This window comes from Tachypleus tridentatus, chromosome 13, assembly GCF_004210375.1.
Source record: "Tachypleus tridentatus isolate NWPU-2018 chromosome 13, ASM421037v1, whole genome shotgun sequence".
In the NCBI taxonomy this organism is placed as follows: Eukaryota; Metazoa; Arthropoda; class Merostomata; order Xiphosura; family Limulidae; genus Tachypleus; species Tachypleus tridentatus.
The window spans coordinates 23,110,920-23,131,259 of record NC_134837.1 but is presented as its reverse complement, the minus strand read 5'-3'; the positions used below and the strand labels follow the sequence as shown (position 1 = coordinate 23,131,259).

Sequence of the window (20,340 nt, the reverse complement as noted above, 5' to 3'; positions counted from 1 at the left end):
TGAATATATAATTTTATTTATTATATTAATATAGGTATAAAGGCGTTCCTTTATATTGGTTTATTTTGGGTTTAAGTTGTTGTATAAGTAAGGCTTCTTTAATTTTACGTTTGTTTATGTTTGTTTCTTTATTTAGTATTTGAGTGTTTTCTATGGTTATGTTGTGTTTATTTGACTTGCAGTGTTCGAAAACGTGTGAAGGTGACTTTTTATGTTCTTTGAATCTGGTTTCCATTTTTATATTAATATAATAAATAAAATTATATATTCAAAAATCTAATACCGCCCTCTACATTTTCGACACACAGTTACACAACCCCTTTCAAACATGTGGTCAGCTTCGGTCAGTTACCTCTTTCTTTGTGAACCTGACGATGACCGAAGAAGGTCAAACGTTGTTCGCTCTTCTATGTAAAGTGTTTTCTCAGCCCAAACGAGCCGTTTTTGCATATAAATTTCTCAACAAGTGGGTTTCTCGTCATCACTGGCCATAGTGAAATGTTTAGTTGCCATGGTGACCTGCTACCCTGGATTTGTCAGGCCTAACAAAGAAACAAAGGGAATAATTTCATTCCTTAAGTAGTTGATATAACCAAAAATAATATTAACAGGAAACCTTATTTACAGTAAGTTTTCTTATATTTATGCAACACAACACTAATAATTTTAAGTTTCACGTACACCACTTATACCATCTAGGGATTTTTCAGTGAATGATGAAAGAAACAAAAAATCCAAATATCATTGGATTCTACAGTGATGTCGAGAAACCCACTTGTTGAGAAATTTATATGCAAAAACGGCTCGTTTGGGTTGAGAAAATATTTTACATAGAAGAGCGAACAACGTTTCGACCTTCTTCGTCATCGTCAGGTTCACAAAGAAACGTTAAACTTCTATATAAAATATTTTCTAACCCAAACGAGCAATCCCCCAAATTAGTAGATTTACAGTGCAAGTTTAATTGTATAGTTAATAATTAATTAAAAACAATTACAAATGATACTTGTGAATTGACCTTTCACTCTGCACAACCTTCCCACTTGAACAATGTTAAAAAAAATTACATTGACCAATATTACATTATTACTTTATCTACTAACATGATATTACATGACACCCATGTCAAGGCAAGATAAAATGTAAACCCAATAAAGTCCATCAACTTCAAACTCATATAATACACAAGTTAATATTATGTGGCTAAATCAAATAAAAGTTATCAATAACCAATATTAACAATGAAGTATGAGCTTAGCTATATACCATGAAAGTATTAAAGATTTTGTAATCACACTGGTTGTAAACTGGAAATATCATGACTGAGATATGTACCAGTAGTAACCTCTAACCAATCTACATCATATCACGATGTAATTGTTATATCCTTCTTACCACTTTTATTGGCTATTGTAGTAAATTAAACTGTGTAAAATTAAAGTTTTTCTAGATTTTATTACCAGTGTATTTAAAGTTTTTACTTTCTTAAACTATTATAACACACATACTTTTGCTATAACCACTCTCAACTATATTGTGTAAAGCAACTTGTCACAACAATGTATAGTCTATTGACATTTACATTTCCCAATCATTATATTTTGACATGCTGTTTGCTAGAATTCAGTAGACATAACTATATATTGGTTTATATACAGGATGGCCTGTCAGTCCCTACCCATCCATGTTATGTTATATTCAATTACACATGTATTATAAATGTTTTGTTTTTTCAGAGAAATATAGCCGATGTAAGCCCATTTACACTTAAAGAGTGTATTGTGACAAGTACATTGGTACATGAGTGCAAGAATACTGGTGACACTCTGGATACATAAGATATATGGATGGGTAGGGACTTACAGACCACCCTGTATTATGTAAAGTGTACTGCAAAGTTTATTGTATGGCTTCATTCCAACAAATTAAATATCTAAAATGGATTTCAAATGGGTTTAATTAAAGTTTCATTTGTTTTCAACTAGTAAATTATTATTCTGGATTCAATGAAAATGCCTAACTTAAAGTTGATGAACAGAGCTATCATCTGATGCATCACTGATCCAATTTTTTAGTTTTAACATTCACTCTCTGATTGCTGCCACATGGCAGAGACAGATTTAGCAAACACTGCAATGTTTTAAAGTTGATTTACAACTAGTGGAAGGATAGTTGCCTTGAAATAAATCATACAAATTCACCGTGTATTATCACTGTTGACGTTTTCATTTGTTTGGTGTACATTAAGTATTACTTTGTTTATATAAGATTTATATATATATATATATATATTCACAAATACACTTTCTCACCCACATAATTTCATGGCCAACAACTATCTTACTCTGAGACCTATTAGTTCAATGTAATCTGAACTCAGGCTCACCTAATTCAGCTACTTAAGCAAGATATCTTTAATCTCTTAAATTATTCATGCTAAGAAATAGGGATGATTAAACACAAATAGTCTCTTCTGACCAATTTTTTTTTTGCCAGTAAAGATATGGATGCAAGTTTTTCAAATTTTTAACATTCATATTCAAATAGCAGTTACCACAGCTAAAGAAAAATTACACTTTCTGGAAGGCTAAAGTTATAACTAATATGCAAGTTTTTATTAAATATTAAAACCGAACCACCATTAAATCAACCAATATTTCATATTCAATTCTTATTATGCAAGATTAACTGCAATTTACCAAAATTCTTTGCATGTAGCTAAACTCTCCTTTCACACTGTTCTGCTATGCAAAGTCTCAGCCTAAAGTAAAATTAAAATTTGATGCAAGCTAATTTTCTTTATACTAATTACTATCTTCATGAAGTTAACATCAAGTGCATCAGACTAGCATAATAACTCTGAATTACTTAAACACAAGTTATCATTACTCATCATTACTTAATATTCCTAACTGAATCATTCTCAAACTGACAATGATATTTAGTTAGAATTAAGATAAGCGTTTTGAACTTTGTTATACTATTAATACATCTCGATAAAATTGATAATCTTAACAAATCTTACTTTACTGGCCCTACACGAAATTCTATAAATAACTTACTTCAGTTGCACTTCATCTAACTCACTTTTCCACTTTCCAGCATCAATTTGGACCTTAGCTTTCTCTTTCGCAGTTTCATCTAACAATTTACGTGCATCTGATAATTCTTGTTCGTACAGAGATTTTACTGTTGTAATTTCCTTTTTAACTGTCTCTTGACTACTCTGTACCTGAATGGAGAGGCGATCATTTTCTACTTGTAATTCTCGTACCCGTTCAATATAAACTGCCAACCTGTCATTCAAATGTTGGAGCTCTTGCTTCTCTTGGATACGCGTCAGCCTCGTAGGACTAAGAGGTGAACTAGGCCTCTCGGAATCTCCTCGCTCACTGAAACTCGTAGATACCTGAGGGCTCTGAGCTGTTTTTGTTATGGTATGATGAGTTGTGGTAGTAGATTTCTTTGATGTTTTGGACGACATACTCCTACCCTAGATATTTCGGTCGTTTATTCAAGTTTTTTTAAAAAAAGATATCTAAACAATTTACCGACAAACCGCACCCTACAAAAAACACAACACACGCCAGCAAAAACCCGGCAAACAGACAAGAGCGTGGTCACGTGATCTTAAACGCCCCCTACTTTGCTAAATCTACTTAGGGGGCTTTATTAGATGCATCTTAATTTTTTTTTTTCATTTTCTTTTTCGCTACCGGTATTTTTTAATAGATGTGGAAACGAAGCTGTGTTTTACATTAAAGCGTTTTATATGTTACGGTAGAAGATTTAAAATTATTAAATAAGATGGTCTGTATTTTAATTCTTAAAATATTTCTGACAACTCCAGAAAAAAGAAAACATCATAGTTATTATTAAGAAAAGAGATAAATTAATTGAAATACATAAACAAAATCCGTACTCGAGCACATTCATAATATGTATATTTAAATAGTTTAAATTATGTAGAATGATTTTCATGATAAAGAGTGAATCAGTCAGTGGTATAACGTATCGCAGATTCTTTAAACAAGTAAATTCATTTGTTTTACATCAATTATAGCAAGATAAATTAAATTAACTCTTTACCCTCTTTTCATATTACATAGAGCCGGTGCTCTTGAACTCCCGTTTATAATGGCACTTGTACATGAGAATTGTAAGTGATCCATCAAGTCTAGAAGGGATGTTAGTCCATCGCAGGTTAACTGACAGCTAACAATTGGTTCTCATTATATACCTCACTAAACTGTAACAAGTAGAGCTTTTGTGCGGCTATGTGATGTGATTATTTTCTATTTGAAGAAGTGAATAGTGGCCAGTAACACTTTTTCTTCACTTCACTTATCCAGTGTATAAGTTTTATTTCAAAGTGCCACACCAAAAGTATGTTTCACAATGACACACGTCTAGCTAGCTTGTCTTTCTTTGGTTAACTTGTGTTGAGGGTTACTGATGAAAAGTGAGATTCTTCGACACTAGTATAGCTCAAAAACAAACGTTTTTCAAAATGTAGGTTGAACTGGATTTTTTCGAACTTAGACTTCGAGTTTAAACAATTTTCGTAATACTAAGTTTATTTATTTTACCTGATATCGTACGACTGTATAAAATGAACATCTGTATAGTAGCCAATAAGCATTTATTAAGTAGTTCAACTGTTATGAATTCTATATTTTTTCGTTGCTTTAAGTCGGTGTTGCTACATCACAATGTCTTGTAGTTTATAAAAGTATTTAAGCTTCAATAGGGTAATATATAAGGAACCAAGCTAGTGCAAGAATAAGTTTGTGTTTGTTTGTTAGAATTTTGCGCAAAGCTACATGAGGGAAGGCAGCTAGTTATCAATACCCACTGCCAACTCTGGAGCTACTCTTTTACCAACGAATAGTAGGATTGATCGTAACATTATGACACCCCCCACAACTGAAAGGGCGAGCATGTTTGGCGTTCTGAGGATTCGAACCTGCGACTCTCAGATTACCAGTCGAGCACCTCAACCACTTCACCATGCCAGATCTAGAAGTTTGTGAAAGTGAAAGTAAAAGCAAAGTTAGATGGCTTAATGAGTGATTTGTAAAGGCACAGCAGAATAACTTCGCTTTTCAAAGGAGGTTCTAAAGTGATTGAACTCGCCTGTGTAAACTTTGACGAAAAGTAAAGAGTTAGTTAAAGCTCTGGATATACTGTGACAACTAACAGTTGCAGTGGTGATTTTAGAGTGAGTATCACTGCCTTATTTTCTAATAATTTGTCTCGTGAAAGGGTGTTCTAAAGTAACTGCACCCACCTGGGTGGGCTTTGATGAAAAAGAAGCAGTTATTAAAAGCTCTGGGTATAACTTTGATAACCAATAATGTAATAAATTTATATATGGACGTTTGACTTATTTTAATATGTATTATTTCAAAACAAATGAACTGTATGAAATGTATCGCGAACAAGTTACAGATATCCACTGTAAAGACCCGCAGTCGTATAAAAAACTTGACACCCGACAATTAAACTTAACTTCAAAACCAATAGAGTTGAAATATGGTTAAGAAGCACATCTGCTCGTTGTTGGGTATTAAGAATAAAGATACACAATGGGCTGTCAGTGCTCTTCTCACTACAAGTATCGACCCTGGTTTTTTGGCATTGTAAGTCTGCAGACATATCGCTGTGCCATTAGGAAGGAGAGCAAGATGTGCATTAAGTTTCTATCATTCCCATGAATGATTACATTTTAGTTAGGTAAATAATCCCTTTAACAAATAAATATAAATAAATAATGCACAAAAAACTATGAAACAATAATGATCAGCAAATCTAAAGAAAGACCAGTTTTAAATCATGAATACAGTAAAAGTCAACCAACATACACAAATACTATGATTTATAATATACAATAATTAGGAATAATGGAAACCCCTTTACAAGTAAAATGCTCGATACAGAAATAAATTATTTTATCACAGAAAAATATATAAAATGGCCTTATAGCATAGAACATATCATGGAAACTTCTTTTAAAGAATCATACAATACATGAATACCCTTTAGAAATGAACAACACTTTATTAACGTGCAATCTTATATACGTGTGGATAAGAGAGAATATAATTAAACCCTCTAAAATAGAAAATCTTACTACATCCTAAACATATAACCCCTTTAACATACAATCACTACATAATGGCAATAAAACCTCTTTATAACAATTAATAAAAATGTATACAACATAAGAAAACACATCACAAATTCTAAAAACATATATATACACATATATAAAATTATGAAAATGAAACTTTAATAAAAACAAGGTGAAATAACTCTTGTTATTACATACATAAAATACTTCAATTCAATATCTTCTTACAAAAGAAACAGGGCCCAGCATGGCTAGGTGGTTAAGGCACTCGACTCGTAATCTGAGAGTCACGGGTTGGAATCCCCATTACACCAAACATGTTCACCTTTTCAGCCGTGGGGGCGTTATAATATGACGGTTAATCCTACTATTCGTTAGTAAAAGAGTAGCCCAAGAGTTGGCGGTGGGTCTTACACTGCTAAATTAGGTACGGCTAGCGCAGACTGCCCTCGCGTAGCTTTGAGCGAAATTCAAAACAAACCAAACCAGAAGAAACGTTCACATTAAAAAAGGGAGTGTGGAAAGGGAAAATACATAATGATAAATTTATTACTATGATAAAGTAAAAATATATAAGATTTTTATAATTTAGCGTTTAAATGAAATGGATAGATATACGGAGTACACCACTCATTCCACAGCTTGTCATGATATAACTTTCCATGACCTTAATCCCAGAAAAGATATTCCCAGAGCCGTCAGGATGGTTTTCAGATTTTCTTTGGCATACACAATGACTCTATATTTGTCTACTTGCTTAGCCAATAATCACAATATTTCTTCTTCAAATTGTGAGGAAGGTATTGCCACAGCCAATCTTCTTCTTTGCTCTACAGAACTCAAGTCTTATTCTAGTCAGTGATCATTTTTTGACAGTGCTTTATCAGCGCTGGAATGTACCTAAACGCATGGCATAATTATTTTTGATATTTTAGAAGAAAGTTCCACCTGTGACATTCTTCGAGAATACTCCAACCATAATGTAGCTGGTTGGAATAGTGGTTCAGGCACAGATCCTTCCAATTCACCCTAAACTCCAAACATAGTGATAGTAGCAGATAGAACGACCCCCTTGCTAGCTGGACATGATAGTAGCAGATAGAACGACCCCCTTGCTAGCTGGACATGATAGTAGCAGATAGAACGACCCCCTTGCTAGCTGGACAGTCTGAACTGTTGTTATGATGATGGTGGGAAACGATGAGTCTTTTGTCTTGATAATTTCAAGCATTTCACAAGAATGCATTTCACCTCTACCTTTTAAAGAACTGATCGCGTCTCAAGAGGGTTAAAGCTCTGGAAATGTTTCCTTAAGCTTAAGAATATAGTGCCCATGTTATAGGCGAGAGGAAATATCGCACAGTTGCTGGGTTGTGATGATGTATCCTCAGATGGGTAATTTGAACAATGAGTCTTGCTTTTTTTTTTATAGTACTAAACCTTCGTTTGGTGCATTAGCAGAGTCCATAACAAAATCTGTTGGACTTTCTGCAGATTAGGATCATTTAGAGTTAATGATATGGTCATTATATAAAAAGTCCTGGGTGTCCTGGAAGAGCTTGTTGGCTCACATGTTGATGGGTCCAAAGTGAAAAGGAAAGGTTTGGGAAAAATGACATCTTAGCAACAGGATAAGCTTGTTAAAAAGTTACTGGTCATGACTAAAACGTGTTCTTAAAAACTAAAAGTCGAAATTCAAATTCAAGTTCAATAAAATTGAACTAGTAAAAAATCTCAACATAGGTTAAAGGGAGTTATAATGCACGGTTATGATCATGGATTATGAAGTCAGGCATTATTCAAATGATATTCTAAAGATTTTTTATGAAGCCACATACACTAGCATCCATAGAAAATATATCTAAAAAATCTGAAAATTTCCTGATTCCCCAAGCTTTTGCATATCTTCATTTCATCAACTGTCTGTAGCTGTGCTGCCATCTGTTGTCCTTGCTGGACAAATGAAATCTTAAACTTACTATCTTCTTCCTATTCTTTGGTTATCACAGAGACAGTGCACAGTTCCAATAAGAAAATATGGAGGTCTTAAGCAAAAAAGTTCCTACATACTCAAGTTGACTTGCATTACTTAACGCTAACTATTATCCCTTACTAATAGCCTTCACTAACTCAATTACAAGTTTGGCACGAGTTTTAATATGTCTTAAAAGTGTTAATGTCGGCCTTTTCTTAATACACTTAACAGCTGTTTTATGATGTGCTAATATTTTGTTTTGAGCTAAAGCAATGCAAAGAGGATATCTGTAAAACAGTGCTTATTAAAAACATTACGTTTTGAATGGTAAAATATTGGGTTGAGGAATAATTGGTGAGAGTTTTTTTCAAGTATATTCATAAATGAAACGTTTTCGCAAAATATTTCATGTCATTTGGTAGATAATTTTTTGCTCTAATAGATGGTGTGTTTGATTTTCATGTCTTTAATTTTTGCTTTCATTTTCAGCTCATTAAATGGAATGTCAAGTGGACAAAATCGAGCATTTTCGACACCATCTGCTTTTCGCATTTAATTTCTTGCAATTTCGTTTAAAACAATGCATACTATATACCTAGGTATTACATGAAATAAAGTATCATAATAAATGTTTTGGGCGTAATGTGTTCATGCATTGAAGTATTGTATAGTCTTGCATGCAATGCTTGAATGAAATTATTTAAAAACGCTCACGAATTATTCCTCAACTTAATATTTTACCACGATCTAATAAAACATCGGTCTGGCATGGCCAAACGCGTGAGGCGTGCGACTCGTAATCCGAGGGTCGCGGGTTCGCGCCCGCGTCGCGCCAAACATGCTCGCCCTCCCAGCCATGGGGGCGTTATAATGTGACGGTTAATCCCACTATTCGTTGATAAAAGAGTAGCCCAAGAGTTAGCGGTAGGTGGTGATGACTAGCTGCCTTCCCTCTAGTCTTACACTGCTAAATTAGGGACGGCTTGGTGCAGTGAGCTAACAACCTGCTCACTTAAATACTTGTTGAAGAATCCGCAAGCGATTGCGGCCCTATGTTCCTAGGTAGAATCTAAGGGGGATAACTAACTAAACTAATAAAACATTAAGTACAACAAGTTTGTATTTGTTATTGTGCCCAAACTACTGTATGTGAATTTCATTTACTGTATATAATTTCACCCTCTCAAGAACGGTTCAAGTACATGTAGCATATATTTCAAGTATACACTATTTATGAGAAAAATTTGGTAAAACTGTATTATTAGAGACAAAGTTAGAATTATGTTTCTGCTTTCTAAGTCACTAATTGATTCAGCTGTAAGTCCCAAGACTTGTAACATTAAAATTCTGGTTTTGGCACTCATAATTAGCACAGCACACTGTTCTAACCGTTGACAAAGTGGGTATTAGATAGCATAGATTGTACTGTGAACATCACATGAGAGTTTTCAAAGACAGGAACAACAGTTATTTTCAACTGATTGATCAACATAATGATCGTCCTAGCTGTTGGTAATCGGATCTTTCCACCCATATCATTTGGGAAATAGATATTGGCAGTTATGAGAATATCAGAAATAGCTTTTTCTTCTAGTCCTAGCTATTCCTAGTCTGGACTCTTATGAACACCCATGTAAATGTTTATAATTCTTTCTCTCTCATCAGGTGAGTTAGTATGACTTGATCAAGCATCCTTACCCTTCTGTGACTTGTTGATACCATCTTCAGACTTCTGTAACTGTTAGGTAACCAAACATTTTATAAATGTGTTCTACAGGCTTTTAGTAGATCAGTGAGGGAAATTGCCAATGTATTTATCATAGGGTAAATCTTGATCAAGTTCATGAATTTGTCAAAAACAATAGTTATCTATCGATGAACCCTCTCATTCAACCTCATTCACTAGGAATACATCAGCAATATCCAGAGGTATCTACTTAAAGATATGTAAAAATTTTCTGTTAGACTTTACCTCATCACACTCTGCATTCACCAGCAGAATCTCTTACTACACGGTTTGTATTTGTAATGACAGAAATGCTTATTGTTTCAACTTCAATTTGGTGATCGGTATTGGGACACTTAATGAATAGAAAAGATTTATTTGAGTGCTGAGATAATTAATTTACGTTTCGATGCAGCGATTTTGTTATCTAATGTACTGTCATCCTTTTTGGGTTTTTAAAGTTCCTTAATCGCTTAAGCAAAGCATGATCTATCTCGAGAGCGAATCTCATATCATATCAGTAGTTGCACCAGTGTTTTACAAAGATTATACTTGCAAACAATTTGTTTATTTTTATCGATTTTTCTTATCTAACCTAACTTTTTCTTTTGTTTTACATTTTAGTTACTTTTGTAAAAATAACTAAAACATGTGCATCAAACAAGTAACTTTTTATCATCTGGATTTACAAGTAAGCAGTCCAATGAGTCTAAACAGACAGATTTCTGAATTCTATCGAGCATTCTAGTTGCACCACTGATTTGACCCAGTAGAGAACTGAGTAATCGCTTGGTCCAAATTTGAAACTCAAAAAGAGGAGTGCTATTAAGAGTCTGGCCTTTTATATATATTACCTGTGCCATTTGCAAAGCTTAAGCAGATTTAGAAGACACCATCATTAACAACTTTATCCAGAAACATCTTGGTGACGTCATGTGAAACCATTCGAGACTGAGGATATCCTTATGATAATTAAGTAAGTTTCCTTCATGAGTAAGTTGTTTTTTTTTGTTTTTTTGAGCTAAGCCTTTTGACATGGCTTATTAGTTACAAAACAATTCAGAGTTTTATAGAATAAAGAAAAATGTTTTTAGACGGTTAATTATTTATAAAGAAACGTACAGCTTTATAAAATTAAGACAAATATTTTTATTATGGCTGAATGTCTAAACGACTAGCTAAAGTATGTCAAATATGTAAGACAATTTTTTGAGTTTTACAGAAATAACTAATCTGTGATGTAACTCATCCAGAAGTAGATGCTATTCTACTTTTAATGAAATGCCTTACAAGAAAGCTGAATAGATTTTGTTTCAGGAAATATTTCAGCCATTTTGGATAAATGATCATGACATCACCCTCATTCTTCTTCTATTTGACATACGGCCCTCGATTTCATGAATTTTGTTGTCTGGGTCTAATAGTGTTATTTGCATATGGTGGTTTGTTAAAGAGAGAAATTGGTCAAAACTGTTTAGGTGCCATTGCCACAAATTCTAACTGTTGTCGAGGTCAAGATAACAGTTATAGCGTAGCATTAACAACGGTTGTAGCGTGGTCTACCTTAGGGCGCTTTTCCAGGGCTTTTTCATGGATTTTGTACATTTTAGCTGCGTGAAAGCCTTTTTTGATTTGGAGCATATGATGCTATGGAAAATGGTTATAAATGGTGTTCTAATGGATTCAGACCTCATGACACTTTAGGCTGTTTCTTCTCCTAACCCCCTCTAACCAATTTTGCTAAGACCAAAGCTAGTGGTTGAATGGGTAGAGTATGAGGCATGTAAGCTCAGCTCAAGAATCATGGAAGCCATGATGACTGATTCTTGGTTCTATTATGGAATTTCCAGTAGTAGTGACTGCATAATCAAGACTTTGAACTCTATAGTTAAACTATTAGTAGCCTTAAAGAAATCTGTTAACAGGTTAAATGGTTCCTCTTCATTTACGGTCAAATTTAACTACTTTTTTTGGGACATTCTTGAGATTGGCAACGTTTCCAAAATTACATAGTATTTCATTACAGCAGCAAGTAATTTAAATTAAAAATACGTATATACATTTTGAGCCCAGTTGAGAAACTATTTGTTTTTGAAATTTCACACAAAGCTACAAAAGGGCAATCTGCGCTAGCCGTCCCTAATTTAGCAGTGTAAGACAAGAGAGAAGGCAGCTAGCTAGTAGTCTCACTCATCGTCAACTCTTAGGCTATTCTTTTACCAACGAATAGTGGGGTTGACCGTCATATTATAGAGCCCCTGCGGCTAAAAGGACGAGGATGTTTGGTGCGACGGGGATTCGAGCCCGCAACCCTCAGATTACGAGTCTAGCTCCTTGACCATCTGGCCAAGCCGGACCAAGTCAGTAAGCGATGACCCAAATTTTCTCAAGTATTGTACTGCAATCCAGTGACACAGCGGTATGTCTGCGAACTTACAACTCTAGAATCCAGATTTCGGTACCCGTGGTGAGCAGAGCACAGATATCCCGTTGTGTTGTTTTATGCTAACTTTAAAACAAGTATTGTAGCTAATTTTGTTGTTTGTCTTTAGTAAATGACAAGTTATTTTAAATAGACTTTAAACTTATTCTGTGGCTAAATTTGAAGGAAAATATAAATTTCAGATTAGTACACACTTTTTAAATTATGCTTTTCATTTAAAACTACAAGCTTTAAGATAGACTGTATATAATAATTTTACAGAAGTATAATTTAAAAGCATCTCATAGCAATAATATAATAATATGAAACGACTTTTATATTGGGTTTAAATTTCTAAATAATAATACTTATTATTGTGCACACCACAAATATATATGTATATAAGAAATTTAATGTTACCTTATAATACAATATTATCTATGAACTATGACTATACAAAAGTTTTCAACAAATGACAAATTCTCTAAAGCATTTAAAGATAACCAAACAGCTATTGACTGAGTCTAAAAAATTATTTTATGCTATGAAGATATCTACTGTCACACTGTGTTGAGGGTTCATTCAGTTTAACCTCAGTTTTGCATGCCTCACATTTTAAAACCGATAATTATATTTGGGCATAAATATCACGATTTTAAGGTATTAACTAAGCTTCCTCAATATCCCAGTGGTATGTCTGCGGACTTACAATACTAGAAACCGGGTTTCGATACCCGTGGTTGATAAAGCACAGATAGTTCATCGTACAGCTTTGCGTTTATTTGTAAACAAACAAAAAACTGTCCTAAGCCCAATCTAAATTGTTAGCATAATTTCCTTCGTGCTGGCCCGGCATGGCCAAGCGTGTTAAGGCGCGCGACTTGTAATGTGAGGGTTGCGGGTTCGCATCCCCGTCGCGCCAAACATACTCGCCCTCCAAGCCGTGGGGGCGTTATAATGTTACGGTTAATCCCACTATTCCTTGGTAAAAGAGTAGCCCAAGAGTTGGCGGTGGGTGGTGATGACTAACTGCATTCCATCTCGTCTTACACTGCTAAATTAGGGACGGCTAGCACAGATAACCCTCGAGTAGCTTTGTGCGAAAATAAAAAAAAACAAACAATCCATTCATGCCATTGTCGTAATGTTCGAAGCTTTTACATTAATTACAGAGTAGCAGATCTTATACAGAGGTAGTGTGACATCTACATTAATACACCTACACAAGATACAAAATAAATAAATCCAATAATTTACCTAACAGATATTATTCCGTAGCGTGTTTATTATAATTTCGTTCATATTATTTTATATATATATATTGCATACTTATTACATAATAATTTAAAACATCTTATTTGAATTATCTTATTAAGTTGTTTAAAAATCAGTTTGTTTACTATCGTTAATGTTGGAAATTAGGGTTCATTGTTCATTGTTATAGATTCTACAGTACCTGAGTAGCTGTGAATGTATGAAGGTCTATTTGGCAATATTTGTCACTCACTAATGATGGTTTCCCACTATTTTCCAGTCAATGCATGATTGTTATGTCTTTTAACATTCTTTTTTTATAAGAAAGTTTTATCTGGTGAAATATGATACGCGGTAAATATCGAAGACCAGGACATAAAGCTCAACCACATCGCACAAAAGACAGCATTTGATACAACTTTCATCTTTTTATAATAAATAAAGCAGAAACTGATCGTTTTGACAAATATGTTACTTAAACACTTGCATCTCTTACCTTTCTTACGCACATGAGAAACATAATTATCACAGCTGAAACATAATTATCACAGCTGACGAGTATTTTTTTGAAAACATCACTACAAAACTTTGAAGTACGTCTCAGCAATGCCCACGTTTCCATAACGGATTCATCAAAGATTTTTACTGTTATCTGTTATATTAAATCGCCATCTTGTTTAATTATCGTGTTGTTACAGCAAAAGTTAAAACAGACTCATGCTATTACGTTAAGCACACAGTTTTCCTCACTGCAGTTTGTCAAGTCATGATGTAAATTATTGAAACTTATTCACACCCACCTAGTTGCGTGTTACCTGTGTAAAGGTTTCTCTATGAGAATTTATCCTGTAACGGCAGAATGTTATGTGATTTGGGTTTCCACAGGCACGTGATAAGATAGACCAATGAAACCTGTTACACGAGAGTTCGAGTACACCTGTAACTAAAATTTCTCGCAGATTCCTTCCCTTAAAAGGGCGTAGAAATCAGAGTTTAACACGGTCAGGCACTCACTCACCTGGCAGGTAAAGTAAGAACAATAATTAGTTTTAGTTCTTCTCGATTTACAGTGTTATCGTCTTAACAGATGTGGTGTACTAGAACATCAAAATGTTCCTTATAAACATTGTACAAATGTAAAGATATTTCTGGTAAGTGTTTCTTTTTAAAACGTATGTTTTTATGAAACATAGAAAATAACATAATATGCCCAACTCTTCTTAGTAAGTAGTTTTAAACATTTATACTAACGTAGTATACCTGTCAAAGTAACTTATTCTTACTGTACATAACAATAAAATATTCAACTCTTAAAACGTCTAAGCAAATTTACTATGCCATAAAAATAAACAGTAAATTTAGTCTTTTATTAAACTGTTTCCGTAAAGTATTAGAAAGAAATGTATGTGGCCATTAATGGCGTTAAGTAGAACTCGTTCTCAGTTTCCAGCATAAATTATTTGTTCATATTTGTGGAACTGTAACGTCTTTTGTGGTCTTGCTGTAGTTAAATTGTATTCTGATCTTAGGTAAAAAAAACGAAGCGAAATCTGATCCCGCTGGTGCTTGTGTGTGGGTGTAATCTGTGTACAATTACATACATTATTACTTTTAGTCAGAACATTGTTCATTGAGCATGTAAACATTTTGCAAGCTCGATGTTGATAAAAGGGAAGATAAAGTTTATCCATAGATAATCTGATGTTTATTTAATGTGTAGGCTTATTATTCGCTTTTATATAGAACACTATCTTTCAAAGTCCAGGCGTTCAACTCGTAATCTGAGGGTCGCAGATTCGAATCCCCGTCGCACCAAATATCTTCGCCCTTTCAGACGTGGGGGCGTTATAATGTGACGGTCAATCCCACTCTTCGTTGGTAAAAGAGTAGCTCAACTTAAGAGTTGGCAGTGAGTGATGATGAATAATTGCGTTCCCTCTAGTCTTACACTGCTAAATTAGGGACGGCTAGCGCAGATAGCCCTCGAGTAGCTTTGCGCGAAATTCAAAACAAACTAATTCAAAGGCCAAGAGACAAACTCTGCGATAAATAAGCTTTCGGAGATGAGTGATGAATTTGTAATCACTTGTTTACTTATGGATGCATAATAGAGCGAATGAGTTGTGTGTTGCTGAAAATACATTACGTAGTTGTAGGGAAGTTCCCAAACCTATAACATAAATTAAATAAAAGTAGAGGAACACTTCCCTTCCCCTTGTTTGCTTGTTAGTGTTCATAAAATATAAATAATCAGGTTTTAGGAAATCTCAAAATATGTAATATAATCATATCTAAGTGTAACCAAATGAACATCAGAAGTCTGAGTAGTGTTTGCAAATATGGAAGGATATTATATTTGTTGTAAATGTTTTGCAACATTTTAATTGCTCTAATACTTGGATATTCACAGAAAACTTCTCAGAAATTGAAGATGATTGAGACATAATAAAAACGTATCACAAATTAGATACGTAAAAAGAACAAACTTATTGGTAGTTCTGACGTTTCAATATCAATTCTTACGAAAACAACCCCACAATAAACAGTAATAAGTTTTTAACGTGTCAGGAGAAGTTTTCTCTGTAAAAAGGTGGATAATATGATCTAACTATTTCTTAAATAATATCTGTGTTATTAAAAGTTACATCAGTAGTTCTCTATGCCATTTCTCTTATCCAACTGATATATCTCAACGTATTTAACATATTATCATTACACCATTCGATGTTCTAGTTCGAATACACTCAGAGTCTTAACAATTAAACAACTACGTGAAGACTTAACTAACATGCTTATTATATAATATTATCTATTGTGATGCCTCATTACTGGAGGGTCTCTCACTTTATTTTTCATGGTATGATAATATTGCATTACTCTTTGAAATGCTTTCGTATGATTTCTTATAACAATATCACATGAGGCCCTTTTGCTTTGTCCACCGGAGAGAATCAAACCCTTGATTTTTATCGTTGCAAATTCGAAGACCTACCACTGTCCCTTCGAGAGATCTTTGTAATGCTTTCATAATATTGACATATTCGCTGACACTAATGTGCAGTTTGTTGGATACTGACATACATGCGACAGAAAATGATATTCTTAAACAGTCTATCTCGGATTTGTTTGTTAGTTTTTTGAATTTCGTGCAAAGGTACTAGAGGGCTATTTGTGCTTGCTGTCCCTAATTTAGCAGCCTAAGACTAGAGGGACGCAATTATTCATCATCACCCACTACCAACTCTTGGGCTACTCTTTTACCAACGAATAGCTGGTGATTGACCATCACATTATAACGCCCCCACGTCTGAAAGGGCGAGCATGTTTGATGTGACGGGGATTTGAACCCGTGACCCTCGGGTTATGAGTCGAGTGCCTTAACAAGGTGGCCACGCCTGGCCACATAATTCTGTTTTCTTCTATATGTAATTATACATACAGTGACGAATAAAATCAAAAGATTGGTGACGCAAAAAGGTATTTAACTTGAATTTTATTTAGCGGGTAAATCTGCTTATATAAATGAAAAACATTTTTACATATACGAAATATGTGCAAAAACCCCTTCGAAAATTATCTCAGTGATCAAAATATACCAGTAAAAATACAGTGTTTTTTTATATGAACCGTGTAATTGTTAGCAGTGATGCTTTGTTTTCATTAACCATGTAGCTCATGAAATGGTACTTGATTTTTTAGCAACAGTGTATTCATTAACAAAAATATTGAGCTTTCATCAATCGTGTACCTGTCTTTGCAGATATTGGGTTTTTAACCTATTAACAGAAATCTTGGAATTTTATCAACCATGTAACTATTACACTGCACAACAAAGTTTTTGCTTCTTCAACATTGTTAGGTGTTCCTTATAGATTTTTGGCTGCTGATCACGAAAATCGCATCCAAATTTGCCCATCATGTACCGTTTAATCGAAATCTTCAGTTTTGCTACAATGAAAAAACGATATCAGGGCAACTGGAATCCGTCAATGCTTGTTGACTACTGTTGGACACTGCAACGTGATGCACCGGACATTGAATGCAAACGAAAATCAGGAGCAAAACAGTTTTAATTATGTTGAACTTAATAGCGTATTAGAAACATAAACGTAATTAAATACCTTATTGCCGGTAAACAGTTAACTGTCTATTTCTCAGAGTTCCTACGTGATGAAGCAAAACCAAAACTATATTTGTGCATACCTACCAGGTACCTGTCACAATCAGCATAAACTTTTCAAAAAATTTGTTGTGCAGTGTTATCAAAAATCTTAGATTTTAATTAGGAGTGTTCTTATTAACAAAGACACTGGGTTTTCATCTACTGTATGTATATATATATCAATAGTGAGTTTGAAGGTAGGCTCAATAGATAAGTTCAACAGTGGTAGTTTATTCTTGTTTGTTGATACCTTCGACTTCTGAAGAAACATTTAATTTTGAATTGTGCTTGATAGTCGAAAATTCCAACCGCAAGCTTTTTTTTGTCGATAGTTTCATTATATAGATTTTAATTATCCAGTTAAAACATTTTTAGTTGTTTTTTAAATCATAATCTCTAAGAGACTGAAAAAGTTATAATAATTGTTATTCGAGTTAAATTACCTCGACTAGCACCTTTTAACGTATGGAAATAACCAGTTTTTTATATAAAGGTTGTCATGATAACTTCCGCAAAATCTGTCTTATCCGATATGCGTATGTGTGAGTGTGTGTTTTTCTTGTAGCAAAGCCACATCGGGCTATCTGCTGTGTTCACCGAGGGGAATCGAACCCCTAATTTTAGCGTATGTGTGGAAGTGGGATAAATAATTGTACGTTATTCCCATTAACAACAGTTATCTTAAAAATAAAGTATGTGGTTAAAAACATATAAAAGTGTAATAAGGATCAGACCAGTTGTGAAAGACATAATTATGGTGTGAAATAAGTGTTTCAGTTACATCTAATTAACTTTTTAGCAGTTTTTTTTCTGTTTCGTATATTAGAATTTCACATACTAGTTGAATATAACGTTAACAAATCTTCTTATGAGCATGCTTATAAGGAGACGTCTTCAAAAATAATTATACACATTACTTGTAAGTAATAAAGAAATCTCACGGTTCAGTAGACATAGGTTAATAACATAGCAACAGGTTCTTTTTAGGCCTACCATGCTACTGCATTGATAACAATATTTAACTTTACTTACAAAAACAGCTTTTCTTATTACTTAAACCTCCACTAATCAGGAATCGCTTGTCCTGAGACTGTGTACAAAAGTCATACGTAGTTTGATAGGTGTGTTAAACAGTAACAGTGCTAATATAAGAACGAAAGGTTTATTTGATAGTTTTAATTGTAAATCTGCTGCCTCAGAAGAACTGAATATGTAAGTCACGCGAAATATTAAATAAAATTCACTTGAATACGGATTTCAAAAATATGTTTTGTTTATCTAACATACATAAGTATTTTAAATATACTAGAATATTTACTACTTCATAAACTCGTGCAGAACTAGTACATGTTTCGTCTGTGAAGTTTTCGTTGGCTTTCTTGTTTTCCCCTATAACATTCCACGTCTCGTATTTTTATTAACTATTTTTTTTAATGTGTATACATTTTGAGCTTTGCAAAGTAAAACACTTTGTACCATATATTTTTGGCTTCCTTATTTATTTTACGTCTTAAAGTTTAAATAGTTTATTGGATGTGCCTAATATAAACATTGCCACCTGCACTTGAGAGTTTCATTAATATATTTTTTTTTCTTTCCACCCTTTTTAACCCTACGGTTAGATAGAATAACATATTCGAGATATCCATTGAATAAGTGTCGTGTGTGTGTTTTTCTTATAGCAAAGTCACATTGGGGTATCTGCTGAGACCCCCGAGAGGAATCGAACGCCTGATTTTAACGTTATAAATCCCTAGACTTACCACTGAACCAGCGGGAAACAACATGGGTTGTTCACAAATAACTAAAAGGGAAAGAAATTTAAAATCTTCTATCAAACTGGTTATATTATATAACTGGTTATATTTCGAGCATATTTTTAACACATATTATTTAATGAAAAACAAGATTTTCCACTCTGTCTGAGGAAACTGATAAAGACAGGGTGATTGCATATTCTATAAGTTTGAAATGTATTTTACTATCAGTAAACGTTGAATGTCTTTAAAAATCAACATAAATAGGTAATACAAGAATACTTCAGCACTCGTGTTTGTATAGATGCAACTGTCATTATAGAAGTAATACAGAGAGAGTAGTCCAAAAATTGCAAGACGCTTATCCACTTACAAATGAAAATAAAACAGCTTTAATAAAACAGAGAGGCCCAGCAAGGCCAGATGATTAAGGCACTCGACTCGTAATCCGAGGGTTGCGAATTCAAATCCCCGTCGCACCAAACATGCTCGTCCTTTCAGCTGTGGGGGTGCTATAATGTAACGGTTAATCCCAATTCGATGATAAAAGAGTAACTTAAGAGCTGGTGGTGGATGATAATGAATAGCTGCTTTCCCTATAGTTTTAACGCTGCTAAATTAGGGACGGTTAGCGCAGATAGCCTTCGAGCAGCTTTGTATGAAATTCAAAACAAACAAAATAAGATAGAGATGAGTTTAATCAGCAGTATTGTCATATGTTTCTAAACCTCCACTTTTTAAAAATTTCAATAAATACGTAACGAAGTTCACGAACATGGAGTTGAACATAATAAAAAGTTTATTACGTATCTATAAATAAACTCGCATAATTAGAAAATAAATTAATGGTTCAGGTTCAGGTTTGAATTTATCTAATTTCAGTCTTTATAAAACAACCATTCTTAAATATA

General features: G+C 33.8%; 1 protein-coding gene across 1 annotated transcript in view; it reads right to left on the bottom strand.

The window, feature by feature from the left end:
• Positions 1-14,222, bottom strand: part of LOC143240513 (lamin Dm0-like) — an 88,368-nt gene extending 74,146 nt beyond the window's left edge. Inside the window, exons 1-2 of the mRNA XM_076483047.1 lie at positions 14,007-14,222; positions 3,063-3,493 (exon numbers count right to left, since the gene is read on the bottom strand). Coding sequence (XP_076339162.1) covers positions 3,063-3,493; positions 14,007-14,132 — 557 coding nt within the window. The 5' untranslated portion in view covers positions 14,133-14,222. The remainder of the gene's footprint in view (positions 1-3,062; positions 3,494-14,006) is intronic.
• Positions 14,223-20,340: the final 6,118 nt, after the last annotated feature.